Below are 17848 nucleotides of genomic sequence, written 5' to 3' on the forward strand. Positions count from 1 at the left end.
AACATTTTTCAATATTGGTTTTCAATTTTATTTTAAAAGTTTTACTTTAGTTTGTATAATTGGTTTCTGCGCCTAATTAACTGTAAACTTAAAAATGCTAGACACAAAATTAAAGAAAAAACGTACAAAAACAACTCTTTTTGATAAGCTTTTCTTTTTTTCCTCCTCATTATAAAGTTCTAACATTCTTATTACATATCATTTATGTATGTTTAAATCTTTCAAACAAAAAGATAAAAACAGTTTACCAAAAACATAAATATTACCAAACCAAACGAGGAGTTAAACATTACCAAACAACCCCTTAGCTTGATATCTTAATTTATCCCCCAAGGAACTCATCATTAATATTCTGTAATTAATATGATATATACATATATATAAACAAAATAACAGGAGTAATAAAGGAGACAATTACGGTACTGCCCATCATTCCGATTAAATAAATCCAGTCGATCCACATGGATTGTTTTTATTCATTCATTTATTTATTTATTTTAATGTCAGCAGAAGCAGATTATAGGAGGTGATAGCAGTCCTAATGATTTTCATAAAAAAAAGAAAAAGAAAAGAAAGGCAGCGGTCCTAATGAATTTGCTTCATCATGAAAACATAATTAAAACGGTGATTAATTATTTAATATTTATTAATTAGAAGCTGGGCCTAAAGATCTTAAATATCTCCCCACTTGTCATTGTTCCTGATACACAAGGTCTGAAAGTTACACTCGCAATTACTTTTGGAAACTCAAGGAAGGAAGAAAAAAACAAAAGACTTTGTTATATCATAGTTTATTAAGAATTAAGAGCTTTTTATATCTGGAATGCATGAGAAAATTTCAAGAGCATATTCTATGAAAGAGTATGGAAAACGAGCCAATTTACAATTTGTTGAGAGAATTAATTATTATTTTTTCCAACTAATTAAAAATATTAGGTGCATAGCTATAAGATCTACAAACCACCTCTTTAATATATAATTAAACAAAAAAAGTCAATCCCATGATCCCCACAACCCTATGGGTAAAAGTAAAATTGGCTAGCATATAGCTTTATTAATTTTCTATTGAGTTCTACTGCCCACCATTGAGGTTTATTAATAAGACGTCCTATGTAAATTGGTGCAATAAATTTTAATAGATGATTAGTGTATATAATATTGTATAAAAATAACAAACGTATAATCTTCTCTCTCTATATATATACATCAAAATCAAATCATTTCATCTAATATCAGCATGCATAATAATAATAATGTTGGTTTTTTTTTGCTTTTGAAGATTCAATAATTGATGAATATTAACAACTACCTATTAAAATTTTTAAAATATCAATAAACATAAAATATAATAATAATAAAAAATGGAAGAAAGCGATAAACCAATGCATTTGCTCTCATATGCATGATGTCGGTCACAAACTTAAAAAAAAAACTTAATCCTTGAGGTTGATACAAATTTACAAAAGAGTCCCACAAGAAACCGGCAAAGCAACGTTATGTGCATGTCATGGAGATTGAAGAGGTGACACATGGCGGTCATAGAAAGTCTCCATGCAACCGAGGGTGATTGGAATAGAGTCTTGTGAGAGTCAGTGCTTGTGTATATGCGGGCTCAAAATCCAATTGACAGGTCACGGAGGCCCAACGAAACCGCCGGGTCAGAGTATCAGTGTCCTAAATAGAAACACGGTGAGAGAGAGAGAGAGTAAAAACGGGGACGACTTTGTTAAGCGGTGTGTCTTCAAGTGTCGTGCATGCATTTTATGCATCTGTTGCTTTGCATGCACTCTCTCTCTCTCTCTCTTTCTCTCTCCTCGCTGTTTCTCTCTCTATATCGCCCCTATTATATGCATATACACAGTTATATACACGCTTTCTTGGTCTTACCCATAGACCCATCTCTCAATCCCGCAGTTTTTTTTTCCTCTCTCTCTCACTCGCCGATAACACAGAAAACCAGTTGACTCCTTCTCTTCTTCAGGTTTTACTGTCACCTAAAACCCCCTATGATAACGTTTTAGGTTTTGGGTGGGTCGGGGTAATTGGAGTAAATAACTCAGAGTTTGATATCCAAATGACTGCGCTGTTTTCGAGATTTGGTTTGTAAATTGAGACGAGGTTGGTTGTATTTTTTTTTTAAACTATTTTTTTTATTTGTTGTAATGATTACCCAAAATCTTAAAAATGTTGTGCATGGAAGTCTGTGCTGTAAAAATGAGAAATGATGGGCTTAGGTGATTGGAAAAAAATGGTAATCAAAAGGGGTTTTTCTTTTTATTTTTTAGGGATTTTGATTTTGATTTCTTTGTTTTGTAGGGGGTGGTTGAAAGGGGCTGGGGAGTGATAGAAAATCCTGGACTGAAAAAATGGGTTCGAAGATTTGCATGAATGAGTCTTGTGGGGCGACCAATACGCACGAATGGAAGAACGGTTGGCCCTTGAAATCCGGTGGATTTGCCTCTCTCTGCCACAGCTGCGGGTAATTTCATTTATCGATTTTAGTTTTTTGAGCTTCAAATTTTAATTTTCGAGATTTTCTCGGCCCTGCTACGGTATTGCGGTGGTATATTGGGGGCTATTGATTTTGGTTCTTAATGTGGGATACTTTGTATGTTGTGCCTTGATTATGTGTTATATGTGATTTGATTTTTTGTGTGCTGGGTTTTGACTTGATGCGGAATTTCTGCTTGTATTAAATTATTCGAAATTTTGTTATTTATGGGTTTTCATGCTTAATTTGAGTCTCGTTTCGTACTTAAACACATAATTTTAGTCTCAATTTGTACTCAATTGTGTTATATAAAGAAATTTAGCAGCATTTAGGCTACTTATTTCATTCCTTAGTAAACCAGCAAGAACGGATGTTTCTACTAATTGTTGTATTGTTTACGACATTGTTGGCTTTTATTCTGTTTCTTATCTGAAAATACGAACATTTCTTTAGTGCACATTGTATGAGTAGAAAAATGAGAAAACACCCTTTTGCCTGTTAGAACCTCTGATGACCATAACCAGGGAATAGCTGTCTTTCAACATTAGCTAGCCAGATCATTTTCCCACTTCATATGTTCTAAAACCCAGAAGAAGCTCAATCATTTTTATGACGTACCTGAGAGTTAGGGTTGTGGATATGTTGCCTAGTCTGGGGATACCCAACAAGAGCAATAATTATAATTATTGATTTTTCTCTGAACAATCGGCTCATGTTTGCTATTGTAGTTTTATTAATTTGTTACAACACTGACACTTGCATTTTATGTGTCCATGGATTGTTTCATCTCAATGAACCACTTGTTGGCAGATACTCGTAAAATGGAAGAAAATATGAGTTTGTTTATGTAGATCTTAACCACCACCTCCTAGAACCTTTCCCCTTTTGGAGAATTTGGCACTTTCAAGTCTTACTTGATCTGTTGTATTTCTATCCATACTCATAGCTGACACATCTACTTTCTGCATTGAAGTATTGTATGTGTATCTATATCTAATGTATTTTACTTTTGTTTACAAGGAAAAGACACTTCTTTCTTAAAGATCTTTTTTGTTTCTTTTGTCTTGTTTCTTCTGTCTTGTTTCTTCTTGTGACAATATAAATTTGTAGCCATCTGCCTTGTGCCAGTGTTTACTTCTGTGTTGGTGTGTTTACTTCTTTTTTTCTTATATTTGTATGCTTGACTTTTGCTGGATGTGGAACTCGTTTGCTTCAGATCTGCCTACGAGAATTCAGTTTACTGTGACTCATTCCACCAAGAGCAAACTGGTTGGAGAGATTGCAGTACTTGCGGCAAGGTAAGTGAAAGTTTGGTTGATTTAATCTTGTTCAATTTGCCTCTGTCTGAAGTCTGGAACTCATAATATATTAATACAATTACAATTTGGTGCAGCATATCCATTGTGGATGCATAGCCTCTAAGTCTTTGTATGAGTTCCTGGATATTGGGGGTGTAGGATGTACAAGTTGTGCAAGCAGTTCTCAACATAGTTCGGTAAGATCAACTCAAACTATGTTATCATATAGAGAAAGTACACTTGTTATCTCATTTTGTGACTAGATATATCTTTTTCATGATTCCATTTGTTTCTGAGTCTGTTAGATATATATTTTTGGCTATCTGGCACTATGACTAGGAGTACTTGTGCCACCAGTTTCCATCCTTGAATTCTTTATTTTTCATGCATTTTTTTTGGATGTGTAATATACATATGATTCTATAATTACTTTATGCAGTTACGGAATGATGAAACTCCTAAGGGATTTGGTGGATCACAAATAAGTAATGGTGGTGATTCACAGTCAACTTCCATCCAGAACGGAGTGGTTCATGGTGGTGTTGATGAGGGAAGATTGATGCAACTGTGCAAAATCATGGAGGCTAATGAATCCAACCTCTTGCCGCTGCCTCAGAGATGTGAGACAAATGTATCTCTTGCACAAACTAAACGAGATGATGTCATTCATCAAATGGGAGAAATTGGTCCAGGTTTTTCGGGTGTGACTCAGTCATCAATTGGATCGTTAACATTTGCCAAACCAGACAATGGGAGAACAATGCTAGAGGTTAAAGATATGCATGAATCTTGTGCTCAGCCATCTTTGAACATGACTTTGGGACCGTCTGGATCGTCAAATTTTATACTACCTTTTTCTGGTGGGGTTGTAGATTTAAGAGAACATAGCAAACAACCTTCTTCTTTTCAACAAGGACAAAGATCTCGTCCTATATTTCCCAAACCCTTGAAATCTGGCCTCACTGGTGGTTCAGAGACAAACAAAAGTGCGATTACTCAGATGCGTATTGCTAGGCCACCTGGTGAGGGACGGGGGAAGAATCAGTTGCTTCCCCGATATTGGCCAAGAATTACCGACCAAGAACTGGAGAAGTTATCTGGAGAGTATCCATAATTGCTTGGAAATTACTAGCTTTTTGAACTTCTTTTGGTTATAAAATACATGTTTCCATGAAAATGTATGATGTTGTTTTTAATCTATTCAGATGATGTGTTTTCCTTAAACGTGTTAAAGTTTGAATTCCACTATTGTGCCTCTGTTTGAGAAGGTGCTGAGTGCCAGTGATGCTGGTCGTATTGGTCGCTTAGTTCTTCCAAAAGCATGTGCTGAGGTATATGTTAAAGATAAGTTCTTTCCATAGCTTTCTATGATTTCCAGATGTGCCTTCTATTTTGTTTCTGTTACTTCATGGTGGGGGGCATAAAAGCTTTCTTTCTTATTTGTTTATATATTTTTTGTGTGCCTCCACTTTTCTTTATGGATTATTTTCGCATAGTTTGCATATGTAAGTAATGAAGCCAAATGCAGGCTTATTTTCCTCATATTTCTCAATCAGAAGGCCTTCCTTTAAGGATTCAAGATGTGAAGGGAAATGAATGGACATTTCAGTTCAGATTTTGGCCCAATAACAACAGCAGGATGTATGTTTTAGAAGGCGTAACTCCTTGTATACAGACTATGCAACTGCGAGCTGGTGATACTGGTATGGTTGATGATTTTCTGGTTTACTGAGAAGAAACTTGATGAATTTCCTATGTTCTACGTACTTATAGCAAACAACAATTGCACATGTATACATGTATACATTAATCCATCATTTATGTATAAGTGTATATATGTGAGTGTGCTTGTGTGTGTGAGCAGTTGTGCACTTGTTTACATGTGTGTAATGTATATATTCATTGTAATATGGAAATACATATACATATATGCAAAAACAGTAGGTTTTCCTGGGTTTTCCTAACTTGCCTACTTCATTTGTTTGTAAGCAATATAAAACTATTACTTGGACAAAAGAATTCCTCTGTAATTTGTTAGCTTATGATGTTTAATTGCGTGATTGAAAGTTTCAATTTTCTTTCTAAGAGACCCTTTCTTCTCACCTCCTGGTTCTGTAAAACCTGACTCTTTCTCCGTTACACGCACACAAGCACACGCCTTTATTTTTATTTTTATTAAGAAATTTTTTTCCATTATTTTTTCCCTGGTACAAGTTAATGCGTGCTATTGTATCTTTTGTTTTTTCTTTTGTTAATCTCTTCTCTTCTTATGCAGTCACGTTTAGCCGGATAGATCCTGGAGGCAAACTTGTCATGGGGTTTCGAAAGGCATCAAACTCTGTAGATATGCAGGTCAAGCCACATAGCAATATACTGCAATCTGAAACTTCTTAGTTTTGGATTATGTTCCTTCATTCGTTGTGTCTGTAACTGACAGAATTTGTATAAAATCATAAATTATATAGGATGCTGAAACATCAGTCCTTCCAAATGGAACTCCTGGGGAAACATTTTTGTCTAGTGTTCTTGAGAACATGCCTGGAGGAAGTGGTCAGTCAGGCCATTTTCAAACAAATAAAGGAAGCAAGGATCCTCGACTAATTGCTCTATCAGAAAATTTGCATTTGGCTGATGAGGATATTGGATTGCATAAATGTGACAGCAATGGTGATTCCCTACAGCAATCATTGTCAAATTCCGAGAAGAAGAGGACTCGAAATATTGGGTCTAAAAGTAAGAGGCTGCTCATGCATAGCGAAGATGTTCTGGAGCTGAGACTGACGTGGGAAGAAGCACAAGACTTGCTTCGTCCACCCCCTAGTGTCAAGCCCAGCATTGTGACTATTGAAGACCATGAGTTTGAAGAGTATGATGTATGTAAAAGATGGTGTCTTTGCCACAGTAAATCATACATGTCTTATGCTTTCTCAGTTTCTGTATTTGTAGTGCCAATTTCTGTTTTCTGGCTAATGTTTTGATGGATGTTTATGTCATATAGGAGCCCCCAGTGTTTGGAAAAAGGACCATATTCATTTCCAGGCCAGCTGGGTATGTATTTATGTGGTAAAACATGTTGTTGAAGGAAAAAAATTCCATAGGCATGGCTCCTCTAAATAATATTCACATGTTTTGAAGAATATCTTTAAAGCTGAATATAGCTGTCTGTTTTATTTAGGGGGCAGGAGCAGTGGGCTCAATGTGATGATTGCTCCAAATGGCGGGGCCTGCCAGTTGAAGTTCTTCTACCTCCAAAGTGGACTTGTTCAGACAATTGTTGGGATTCAAGCAGGTTGCCATTGTTTCATATTCTTCTTTTGCCTTCCTTGGAATGTTCCATATAAGTATGAAAAGTTGATTATCTTATTACTCATAGTTTTCAACGTTCTCCTAGGTCTTTGTGTTCTGTACCAGAGGAAATGAGCTTGAAGGAATTGGAGAATCTTGTTAGAGCAAACAGAGGTAAAAAGCTTGAACCTTGAATCGCAAACCGTTCTGATAAAAAGCTGATCATTCTATAATTAAGTGGTGCTTATTAAAATGTATATAATTAATTTCTTTTATCAAAGATGATGAATGTGTGTGATCACATTGAATCCTTCTATATTTCTTAGGTTGCTTCATGCCTGTTCAGATGGATTTTATATTTCTGCATGGGATCATGAAAGTCTGTGTATAATTTTGTTGCTTGGTTTTATCCACATAATGTGATTGATATATGGAAGTTTGTTATATGGCTTGTTTCTATGATAGAAGGTATGGTGGTAGAATTCTAAATGATGGGCTAGACGGCATTAAGTATACAGATATTCATGCAACACTCTTGGTGCTGTTGCTTATTGAATTCTCAGAAAGATAAATCTTTTTTTTTTTTTTTTCCTTGGGGGAATCAATAAATTCAATTACAAACTGATTGCTTTTCCCAGATTTTAAGAAGCGAAAAACTGTAGAAAGTCATAAAGCAGCCCAAGATCGTGAGCCTTCTGGCTTAGATGCTCTGGCAAGTGCTGCTGTTTTGGGAGATAATGTAGGTGATCCTGGTGAATCATCGGTTGGAGCAACCACCAGGCATCCCCGACATCGCCCTGGCTGCACTTGTATCGTATGCATTCAGCCCCCTAGTGGGAAGGGCAAGCACAAGCCCACGTGCACATGCAATGTGTGCATGACAGTAAAGCGTCGGTTTAAAACCCTTATGCTGCGGAAGAAGAAACGCCAATCAGAACGTGAGGCTGAGATGGCACAGAAGGATGATAACTTACACAGGGATGAATTAGAAATAAATGGCACATCTAGAGATGAGTTGTTGCATATGCATCATTCAGAGAATGAAGGCAGCCAGAGCAAAATTCAAAATGAAGTGGGTGAGACTAGCACTGGACAAATCGATCTAAACTGTCATCCCAACCGTGAAGATATGCAGCTAGAGGGACCAGGATTTACTATGATGAACATTATTCAAGTTGCCAGTCTTCCATTAGAGAACTACATGAAGCAAAATGGGATTGCTAACTTGATGTGCAAGCAACAGGGTAGTATTGGTTCCTGTTTACTTACACAAGATACCGGAGAAGGTGGCAGACATGTGCCCGATGAAGGGGGCCATGCATCTGTAGTCTGGGAGCGAGAGAATGACCAAAGTTACCATGAGCCTAATTTAGAATGAAACCCCATCCATAAAGTTATGTTCTTTCTCTTTCTCATAAATTTAATTTGTTTATTTTACTTCTGAGGGGGGTTATACATCTCTGTTTCTACAGTCAACAGAATGTGAATTTTTGTTTATATTCCCTTTTGTTCATCTTTTGATCAAATGATAATAGTCTCATGTCTCTCTATACTTGTGTTTTCTTGTCCTTGCCTTTGTTCAAGAAGCTAGAGAGTTATAAAATTTATGGGTTTTTTGGATTTTTATTTTTTTTTATTTTTTTTGCATTTTACAGCAAAGAGTGACTGCCGTTTGTTAATCTTGACAAATTATAGGCTTTCTTTTATTTTATTTTATTTTATTTTTGTGCCGTCGGGACAAATTGAGGATAGCTCTTCCATGAAACCTCGGTTGTACCTTACCACGTTAGACAAAAGCTTGATTTGACCCACCATTAAATTGGAGAAACTTTTTTGTCACTAATATTAAATTAGACCGGCCAGCTGAGATTTTGTTTTACACTTGGTCGGGTTGATATTATCCACATCCGCGCTTAGAATAGCATGCATCATTAACTCGACAATGGCTGAAACGGAGGAAATCAAGTGTTTACTTGGTATTCCCCCAAATATACCATATCCACTAAACTTCGAAGCTTTCACCAACAGCTGTTATTAACTAAATTATGACTGTTTTGTGATCTCTAAACATGTTGGTATGTAGAAAAACTTGTATACAAGTTTGTATGGATAACATGGTGGGATAAACTTGTGCAACCACTACACTCATAATTGAACAATTAACGATTATTTTGTAGAGTTAATTTATGTTGTATATGACTATAGACCATAGTAATAACCGTTACGTATAACTATTCCAACTTTTAATGCAATAATTCCTCCATCCAGATATTTAACTGGGTTGCCATGCATACAAAAAATGAAAGAGCGTAATTGGATATATACCTTCTGTCCCCTATTGGGCACCATAGTGTGCCTACCTCTATGTTACTCTATCCAATCCCTTCTAGAAGCAACTAATCATTTATTACTTCCAAAATCTAGGTTAATATATATATATATATATATCACAATCGCTGAAACCTTATTATAAATGTGGAAATGGAAACATGTATAATGTCTAGGACCGCCCTAAATAATACCATTACTTTGGTCTTTATATTATCGTCTAACATTCCAAAAGGAATTTAACAAACACACACAATTTGGCCTTTTGTTTTTTTATAAGAAATTAACCAATTTCCCACCCTTCCTTTCTTTCTTTCCTTCCTTCCTTACCTCCCCAATTTTTGTTTGGAGGAATTAATCAAGCATAGCATACTAATTATCATCTGGAGGCCTAATGGGGGAAAAAGGAAGAATACAGCTTGAAGAATTGTATTCTGGGATCCCAGATGAGTCAGTGGACCTCACTTTTCAAGACCTTGCGGAGGTCAAACATAAGGCTATCTCACCAGAGAAGAGAAGACCACCCATTGGCATGGAACGTATTCCCGAAGCCACTAGGAATATGGAAAACATGTCAGTAGAAGGATCTCCTATGATCAGGAAGATGCCAAGTCTTGATTTCAACAGAGCCCTGCAGGCCACCACCAATAATCAGCAGCAGCGTCAGCCCCGCCTTGTGGACGGTGAAACCAACCATTTTGAACATGCTGCCAGGAGTGTTCAATATGGTGGTAATAATAAGGAAGCAGCAGCAGCAGCAGCAGCAGCAGCTAGTCATAACAGGCATGGTACAAGTCCTTTTAGTGAGTTTGGGTTCAGGCAGGCTGTGGAAAATAGCATGGCTTATGGGGATGTTAGCATGGTTTCCACTTATCAAGATCAGAGAGGAATTAGACGAAGGCCGGGAATCCCCCACTCCAATATATGCACCATCTGTAGTACCTCAATCTTCTTGTTCAAGAATCGTTGCCTGGTACGTGTACTTTTGCTTTTCACTAAATTACTAGCTATAGAGATAATCCATCAATGCCCTTTTTGTTAAGTTCAACCATTGCTTGGGACATCTTAGATTAATATGAACTTTGAAAATTTTTGTGGGTTTAATTTTCCTTTTTTTTTTTTTTTTTTTTTTTGAAAGTTTTATTGCTCACTAGGAAGATAAAGTTAAATTTGTTTTTTGTGCAGGTTTGTGGAAGAGTGTATTGCAGGGAATGTGTAGGCATAGGCATGGGAAATATGACTGAAGGAAGAAAATGCGTGGAGTGCTTAGGGAGAAGATTCAGCCAAAGGTACATTGTATTTAATTTCTTTATTAAAATTTAGCCCACTCTTTTCATACATATTCATTTTTTGCTGCTCTCTATATATGTATATCCATCTTTGTGAAACCAAAAAGAAAAATAATTTCAGTCTATCTGATACAAAAATAAGTGAAAGAGTTAAATTTCTTTTAGCATGCTTTTCAACATTAGCAATTCAATCTACCTATAATTATTTAAGTGATTAAAAATCAATAGAGCTTCAAATTATACCATACACATATATTTGTCTATAAACATATATTAGAGTTCTCTAAAAATGATCTGCAAGAAAGCCAATGAAAACTATTGACATTAAGTAAGCCAGTTACCAAATTTTCTTTAAACAGAGTCGTTATTCACAATAATTGGTTCAGGAAATTTTTAGAGGAGTTGGTATAAAAGCCGGCCTGTGGCACGTTTAGGCAAAAGTTAAATACAATAAGACAAAAATCCACCCTTTGGTCGTCATAGACCTTTTCATTTTATAAATAAATAAATATAAAATGCTACTTTTAGTTGCCGTCCTTTTGTCCTGAGACTCGGCTCTTAACGACCATACGGACGCCAACTGGCCAAGGACATGTTCCTCCACGAAACATCCTTGTTTGGACACACAGGAATCAAAGTAAGAATTTGACATTATTAGGAACCGGGATAGAGTGATCCCAAATGTAGATTAACTTCGATGTGCTTGTCATTGATGCAATAATATATAAGTTTAGCTAAACTGTTATACCTTGGTTTTTTAGTATTTGGCTTTTAATTTTTTCTACCTAATTATGTTTTTCTTAATTACTTCAAATGTTAGTTAGCATTTGTTATACATTTTAATTAACTATAAACTTAAACAGAAAAAGAAAAAAAATATATCATTCGGAATTGCATTGATTTTTTATTTCTCTTCAAATTTATAATTATTTAAATTGCCCAATAAACTTAAATAATAACAAATATTTAAAATAAGTAAACCATACAAAATTAATTATAACAACCAACCGTTTAAACATCAAAACTTATGGATTATGGGCTATGGTAATAGGTACATACAGAAAGCGGGAGAAGCAGGGTGTTTTTGTTGGAGGTACCCGACACTGGTAATGCAGGCAGAGCGCAAGTGGGCGGAGAAAGGCCCAAGAAGAAATGGGGAAAGGGGATATGATCGAAGCACTGCAAGAAGCCCAATGACTCCTATACAAATGATGCCGAGTACGGCCCATTCCAGCAGCAACCCAGATTCCTTCTTTCAAAAAAGCCCAAGGACACCAACTAGGGCCAACAATCAAAGGAGCCCAATGATTCCAAGTAGGGCCCATATTCCAAGGAGTCCAATGACACCAAGCAGAGCTAGTGGTAGCAGCAACCCAAATTCCTTTGTCACGAGCGGATCTTATTCCCCTTACCCTCCTGCTCATCTCCACCTACCTTTCTAGGGACCAACAATCGTATGTGTTTGTTTTTGATTGTGTTCTATTTTGGTATTTTAATATACATGCTCTCTTTTTCTAAACAATATTTATTTAATTTTTTAAGCTTCTTGCTTGTTGCTTGTTAAGTATCTAATCCGAGCTTAATAATTTTTTTTGTTTGTTTGTTTTGTTTGATAATATTTTAAAAGATCTTTCAAATCATATTGAATTTATGTAAAGAATGATTATTCATCATTTCAACTATTATTGATATCTCTTGTTTAATTCTTTTAAATGAACTTGTATGGGAAGTAAAAATTATTGATTTGACATCCCTTTTGGTTCCTGATGAAGATTGTGACAATTTGATATTATTTGGAGAAAATATATGTATATATATATATATATAGTTTTTCATTTGATAGTTTGTGGTAATTGATTTTTGAAAAACTGTGAATTGAAATGGTAATTCATTCAAAATTTTACTGCAAACCAATAAAAATACTTAGGATAGAAATCTTATAAGTTGTGAAATGTGATAAACTCTATTAACTATAAGGTCGCCAAATTTTTGTGTACCGTTTTCTAAAATTTGGAACTTTTGGAGGAAATAAAGTTTTTTTTTTTTGGTGAGAAAAAATGGCTTTGTTGTTGGGCTAATCATTTTTGTTCTTGCAGTTTGATAATCAAAATTATATTTCAAAAATATTTTTAAAAAATCAAAATAGAAATCCCAGCACAAGAAAAATCTTTTTGGTCGTCAACGATGGATTGTGAGATTCAAGATAGGCTTTGTAAGATGTGGATATTTTAGATAGTCTTTGTAATGAAGTTGTGGATATATTTGTTCACTAATTAAGAAAATTATGGGTGGAAAAAGAAAAGATACAATTTTCAATATCAATTGAAATATTTGCCGCGTCCAAATACAAAATTTGAAATATTTGCCACTATGGGTCTTCCATAACCATCAACACTTTTTCTTTTCATTTACTTATTTTGCTGAAAGTCTTCATGCCCATCTTCAATTAAGAGAGCTTCTTTTTATCAAAAAAAAAACAAAGTAAGAGAGCTTCCTCCCTTTAAATTTTATTTTTCCTTCCCTATTTAAAGCGCAAAGATACAGTTTGACGTTTAGAAAAAAAGAAAAAAAGAAAAAAAATGAAAATAAGTAATATATATATATATATATATATATGTATGTATATATAGCTAACATCGTACCAATATGACTGTTTTAACATAATTCTTTCTAGCTAAAATTTAAGATTTAAAAATAATAAAATATTAATTTAGTTAAATCTGGTTTAATAATGTACTACAATTTTATTTAGAAAAAATTAACTTTGTTGAGTCCAGTTAATAAATGTAATTTTAAAATTAAATATTTAATATAATTTAATGGTTAAAAAATAAAATTCTAATGTTATTCTTGATTGTTAAGTATTTTATTTCAGCCCAATGATACATATAACTAACTATATATATAATTCTTCAAATCATTTTAAAATTATGATAATGCTAGAGAAACAAAAAATCATCAAATAATATTGTAAAATAATGTGAAATTATTTTATTAGTTTAGTTTATAATACACTTATTTATAAAAAGATTTACCTATCCATAATTATATTATATAGTTGTCAATCAATAATATAATAATTTATCATCTTTACCAATAAATCATTTTATACCTATAGCACTACTATTAAAATTATTTTAAATAGACAATAATACTAGAAGCACTAAAAAACTTCTTAAATAATTTACAAAATGATATAGCATCTTATCACTTTGTCTTAAATTACATTTATTTCTAAAAATATTCACTCATCATATCTATGTTATATGTATATTTATCAATCAATAATATAATGATATATCATTGTTTTCATATCGTCTAATAAATCATTAGGTACCTATAACACTAGTATGGCATTATCTTATGGCTTGTATTAACTTGCATTTATCGCTTAAAAAAATTATTTATTTACATTTAAATTATATATATTTATTAACTAATAATACAATGACACATCATATTTGGTCCAAATTAAGGAAAGATTATGTACATAATTATTAATCATTATCAAGCAAATCCCTTAATTTTATTTTATTTTGTATTTTATTTTTAGCAATTGATTCACCAAATCTTGGGACTGCTGAGGGAGGTAACAGTGTAAGATGCTAGAAGACGGTGGCTTAAACTATTTTAATTTTGAGTAATTTGATATGATATATGTCCTTGTAAAAAGGTCAATGGGGAAAGCAGATTTGTAATCTGGCAAGATTCTTCAGACAACAACCCTCCTAAATCATAAGATTTGTTTGGTTAAATTTATCCAAAAATAATAATAAAAAGTACATATTTATAATCATATTATCTTTTCGGTACGCCGGCTGATTTTAAAGTCTGCTAAATTAACTCTAATTTATTCAACGCAGATGGCGGAGCCGGAAATTGATTTGAATGCTCAACATAGCTGGATACATATCCTAATAAAGATTTATAGATTTATTTTTCCAATAACATTAGTATTGCTTTTTATCTTAAATAAAATAATATTGCTTATTTTATTTATTTTTTATTTCATCAATTAAGATTCAAATTTGTTTTGATGTTCTATAATAATAATTAATTTTAGGAAGGAACCTAGGACACCATATGGTTATAATATATGTGTATATATATGTATATATGGACAAGGATCATCTTTATTTCTTTTGAAATGGAGGATCATAATTGGATTGGATTATATTATGCCATCCCAATGAATGAGATACAATTTTGTTCCCAAAAATAAAAAATAAAAAAAAAATGAATGAGATAGCGTGGATATATTTGCCAAATCATTATTGTTAAATAGGAAAACAAATCTATTAACATTTTATATAGTTTTAAGTTTCTTTTATCTTTTAGATTAGAAATAAAGTAAAAAAAACATGATTACTCAAAATAAAATTGGTAATTGATTTTATTTAAGGAAAAGAGAAATGGATTCAAAAGTAACAAATTATGTTAAAAGATATAAAAATTAAATGATAAAATAAGTAAAAATTTATATTTAATAATCAATTAAGTTTTTTTTTTGTATATATATATAATTAATCGATTAACAATTTTATTAATTTTCGATAATTTCATTTTTTTTTTTTTTGGGTTAATTCTTGGCCATATTCTAATTACAGAATGGTCATTTGGCATAAATATAACGTTTGGATCTCAATTAATGTTATATTGTTATATGGTAAACCCAAATTGCGCTCTTCCATTTTAAAGAAATGGAGGATATACATTTTGACTGTATAGTTTATGCAATCTATTATGCACAAATCCTGAAATATGTATTGATGCCAAGACACATAGGGTTTATGAATTTCTTGGTATGTTAATGAAAGTGGACAAAATGGAAAGAAATACTTAATAAACAAATCAAAATAAATGCAATATAAATCAATTACCGCTTGTTAATATTTAAATTTTTAACTAGTTAATATTTTAAACATTTAAAATCTAATTAGCCGTATTAAACGATTAATAATGAATAGATTGTAATGGGATAATCCAGTTTTAGTTTGGAAGACAAGAGGCCCTGTTCTGTCGCTACTTTCGTAATCAAATCACCAAAAAGCATCTAAAAGGATCGTGGCAGAGATGTGACCCCCCGATTTACTCATCTTTATTATCCTTACATAAATGACATTTTACGCACTACAACTTACACCTATAAAACCCCATGCATTATTTTTCCGTCTTCAATTTTCTTTTTCTTTAACCCCCCTCCATTTTTCTCTTTGTGCTTTGTTTTTGTCTATAATTTTGCTACAGAATTCTCTGTTTTTGTGAATATGAGTGGTTCTTCAATGAGGTCAGATTTTGATGAAGAGAAACCGCATGTTTTGGCTGTTGATGACAGTTTAGTGGACCGCAAAATCATTGAGAAGCTCCTTACCAACTCTTCTTGTAAAGGTAATTACATCCACAATAATATAGTTGCACTATTATTTTCCTGTCAATCCTTCTCTGTTTCCTTGAAAACTACTTTCTTTCTTTCTTTATTTTTTGCGCACAATGCAACCAATTCTTTTCTTGAAAATATTCAGAAATTAAGAAAAGCATTTTATGAATTTTATGCTATTTTATTTTTTTTATTATTCCTGTAGTCCATATGCAAAAGCGTTCACTGTTTGGTTACGGTTCGTGAAGGTGAAGATATTGTGTGAAACAAGTTCTTAACCTGATCTATGACACATGAAATCTTATTTTTCTCTTGGGTGGAAGCCTCTTTATTATTGCCTGAAAATTTAATATATAGAAAATAAAATTTAGATTGCTTTCTTTTTTTCTTTTTACTGGCTGACTCTTCCAATATAGTCATCGTTTTCTGCTGAAATTCAAGCATTTATCATGTAATACTTTTATAATGCCTATGTTAGTGGATCTACATGCATATGCCGTAAAATTGATAGAATTTTTTTTTTCCCTTCCTTTTTTTGGGTTTTTTTAAAATTTATTTTAAGTCCATCGAGGATATATTTTATTTTATTTTATTTATTTATTTTGGCTGTATAAAAGCTCATTCATTTCATTGTATTTTTATAACTCCATTTATGTTTCACATTAAACAAGTTCTATAATTTTGAATCCTATTTTGTAGTTAGTACCGCAGAGAATGCGCAGAAGGCATTGGAGATGTTGGGTGTAGCAGATGGACAACAAAACTTTAGTGAAACAGTATCTCTCTCTAGTACCGTATTTGGGTTGTAGAACCTAGAAATTTTTTATTTTTATTTTTTTCCTTTTCCAAAAAAAGTACCATGTTACGTTGGCTTTTTTTGCTATGTAAATCACTCATATGGATGTATTGGGCTGTAGCAAAATTTAGACATGTTTGTAAACAGTGTACTAATTAAATGCTCCATTTGGGCATTTACTGATAAAAAATTTGCTTAGACAATTCACAGGTTTGTTATACTTCCACAAGGAATAGAATGGCAGCTCATCTTGTAGCCTGCATGTGAACAATCTCATATTCGATTCTTACCACTCTTAGCTGCTCAAACATTTTTCAATGGAATAATAAAACTGTATATGTCTTTGCAGGTTTCGAAGGTACACATGGTAATCACTGATTACTGTATGCCAGGAATGACAGGCTATGAGCTACTTAAAAAAATTAAGGTAATTTACTCAATTGATTCTGAACAAGGTGTGACTTTAAAATGTAGTATCTAGAATAAGATTCTAATCCTACAATATAATTTAACTTGAAACAGGAATCACCTGCAGTGAAAGAGATACCAGTGGTGGTAGTATCATCGGAGAATATACCTACTCGAATTGAAAAGTAAACTTAAAATTAATTTTATGTCATTCTTTCTTGTACGCCAAGTAATGTTTTTTGTTTCATTGACTCAGGTTTTCTTTCATTGAATAGGTGCCTGGAGGAGGGAGCTCAAGAGTTCATGTTGAAACCTCTCAGACAGTCAGATGTTAAGAAATTAAACTGCCAATTAGTTAAGTACAGAAATCCTTGCAATGCAAGGCTTTGCATGGGAAGATGAATATGTCCAATTCAAAGAGAAAACAAACGTGAAAACTAAATCCATAAAGCTATAAGAGGAAAAAATAGAAATTTATTTAGTTGGAATATATCTACCATGAATTCATCACCTTCCACAAATGCTGAAAGATGCATCCCACCCTACCTTGAATATGACTTTTGTTATTCTGAAAAG

At 33.1% G+C, this 17848-nt stretch overlaps 3 protein-coding genes across 3 annotated transcripts; all 3 read left to right on the top strand.

Annotated features, from left to right (window-relative positions):
- The first annotated feature begins 1694 nt into the window (after window positions 1-1694).
- LOC107411594 (B3 domain-containing transcription repressor VAL1) lies at window positions 1695-8624 on the top strand. The gene is made up of 13 exons (XM_016019203.4): window positions 1695-2118; window positions 2317-2479; window positions 3708-3789; window positions 3885-3986; window positions 4229-4893; window positions 5024-5120; window positions 5318-5492; window positions 6065-6141; window positions 6255-6662; window positions 6788-6837; window positions 6965-7078; window positions 7181-7248; window positions 7713-8624. The coding sequence occupies exons 2-13, from the start codon at window positions 2367-2369 to the stop codon at window positions 8450-8452; spliced, it is 2691 nt and encodes an 896-aa protein (XP_015874689.2). The 5' UTR covers window positions 1695-2118; window positions 2317-2366; the 3' UTR covers window positions 8453-8624.
- A 128-nt stretch (window positions 8625-8752) lies between these two features.
- On the top strand, window positions 8753-12338 carry LOC107411565 (uncharacterized). Its single transcript, XM_025070828.3, has 3 exons — window positions 8753-10375; window positions 10588-10691; window positions 11743-12338. Exons 1-3 carry the CDS (start codon window positions 9797-9799, stop codon window positions 12131-12133), a joined length of 1074 nt encoding a protein of 357 aa, XP_024926596.3. The 5' UTR covers window positions 8753-9796; the 3' UTR covers window positions 12134-12338.
- Window positions 12339-15708: 3370 nt separating this feature from the next.
- LOC107411582 (two-component response regulator ARR17) lies at window positions 15709-17763 on the top strand. The gene is made up of 5 exons (XM_025071285.3): window positions 15709-16079; window positions 16768-16844; window positions 17214-17291; window positions 17387-17457; window positions 17548-17763. Exons 1-5 carry the CDS (start codon window positions 15959-15961, stop codon window positions 17672-17674), a joined length of 474 nt encoding a protein of 157 aa, XP_024927053.3. The 5' UTR covers window positions 15709-15958; the 3' UTR covers window positions 17675-17763.
- Window positions 17764-17848: the final 85 nt, after the last annotated feature.

This window comes from Ziziphus jujuba, chromosome 10 (assembly GCF_031755915.1).
Source record: "Ziziphus jujuba cultivar Dongzao chromosome 10, ASM3175591v1".
NCBI lineage: Eukaryota > Viridiplantae > Streptophyta > Magnoliopsida > Rosales > Rhamnaceae > Ziziphus > Ziziphus jujuba.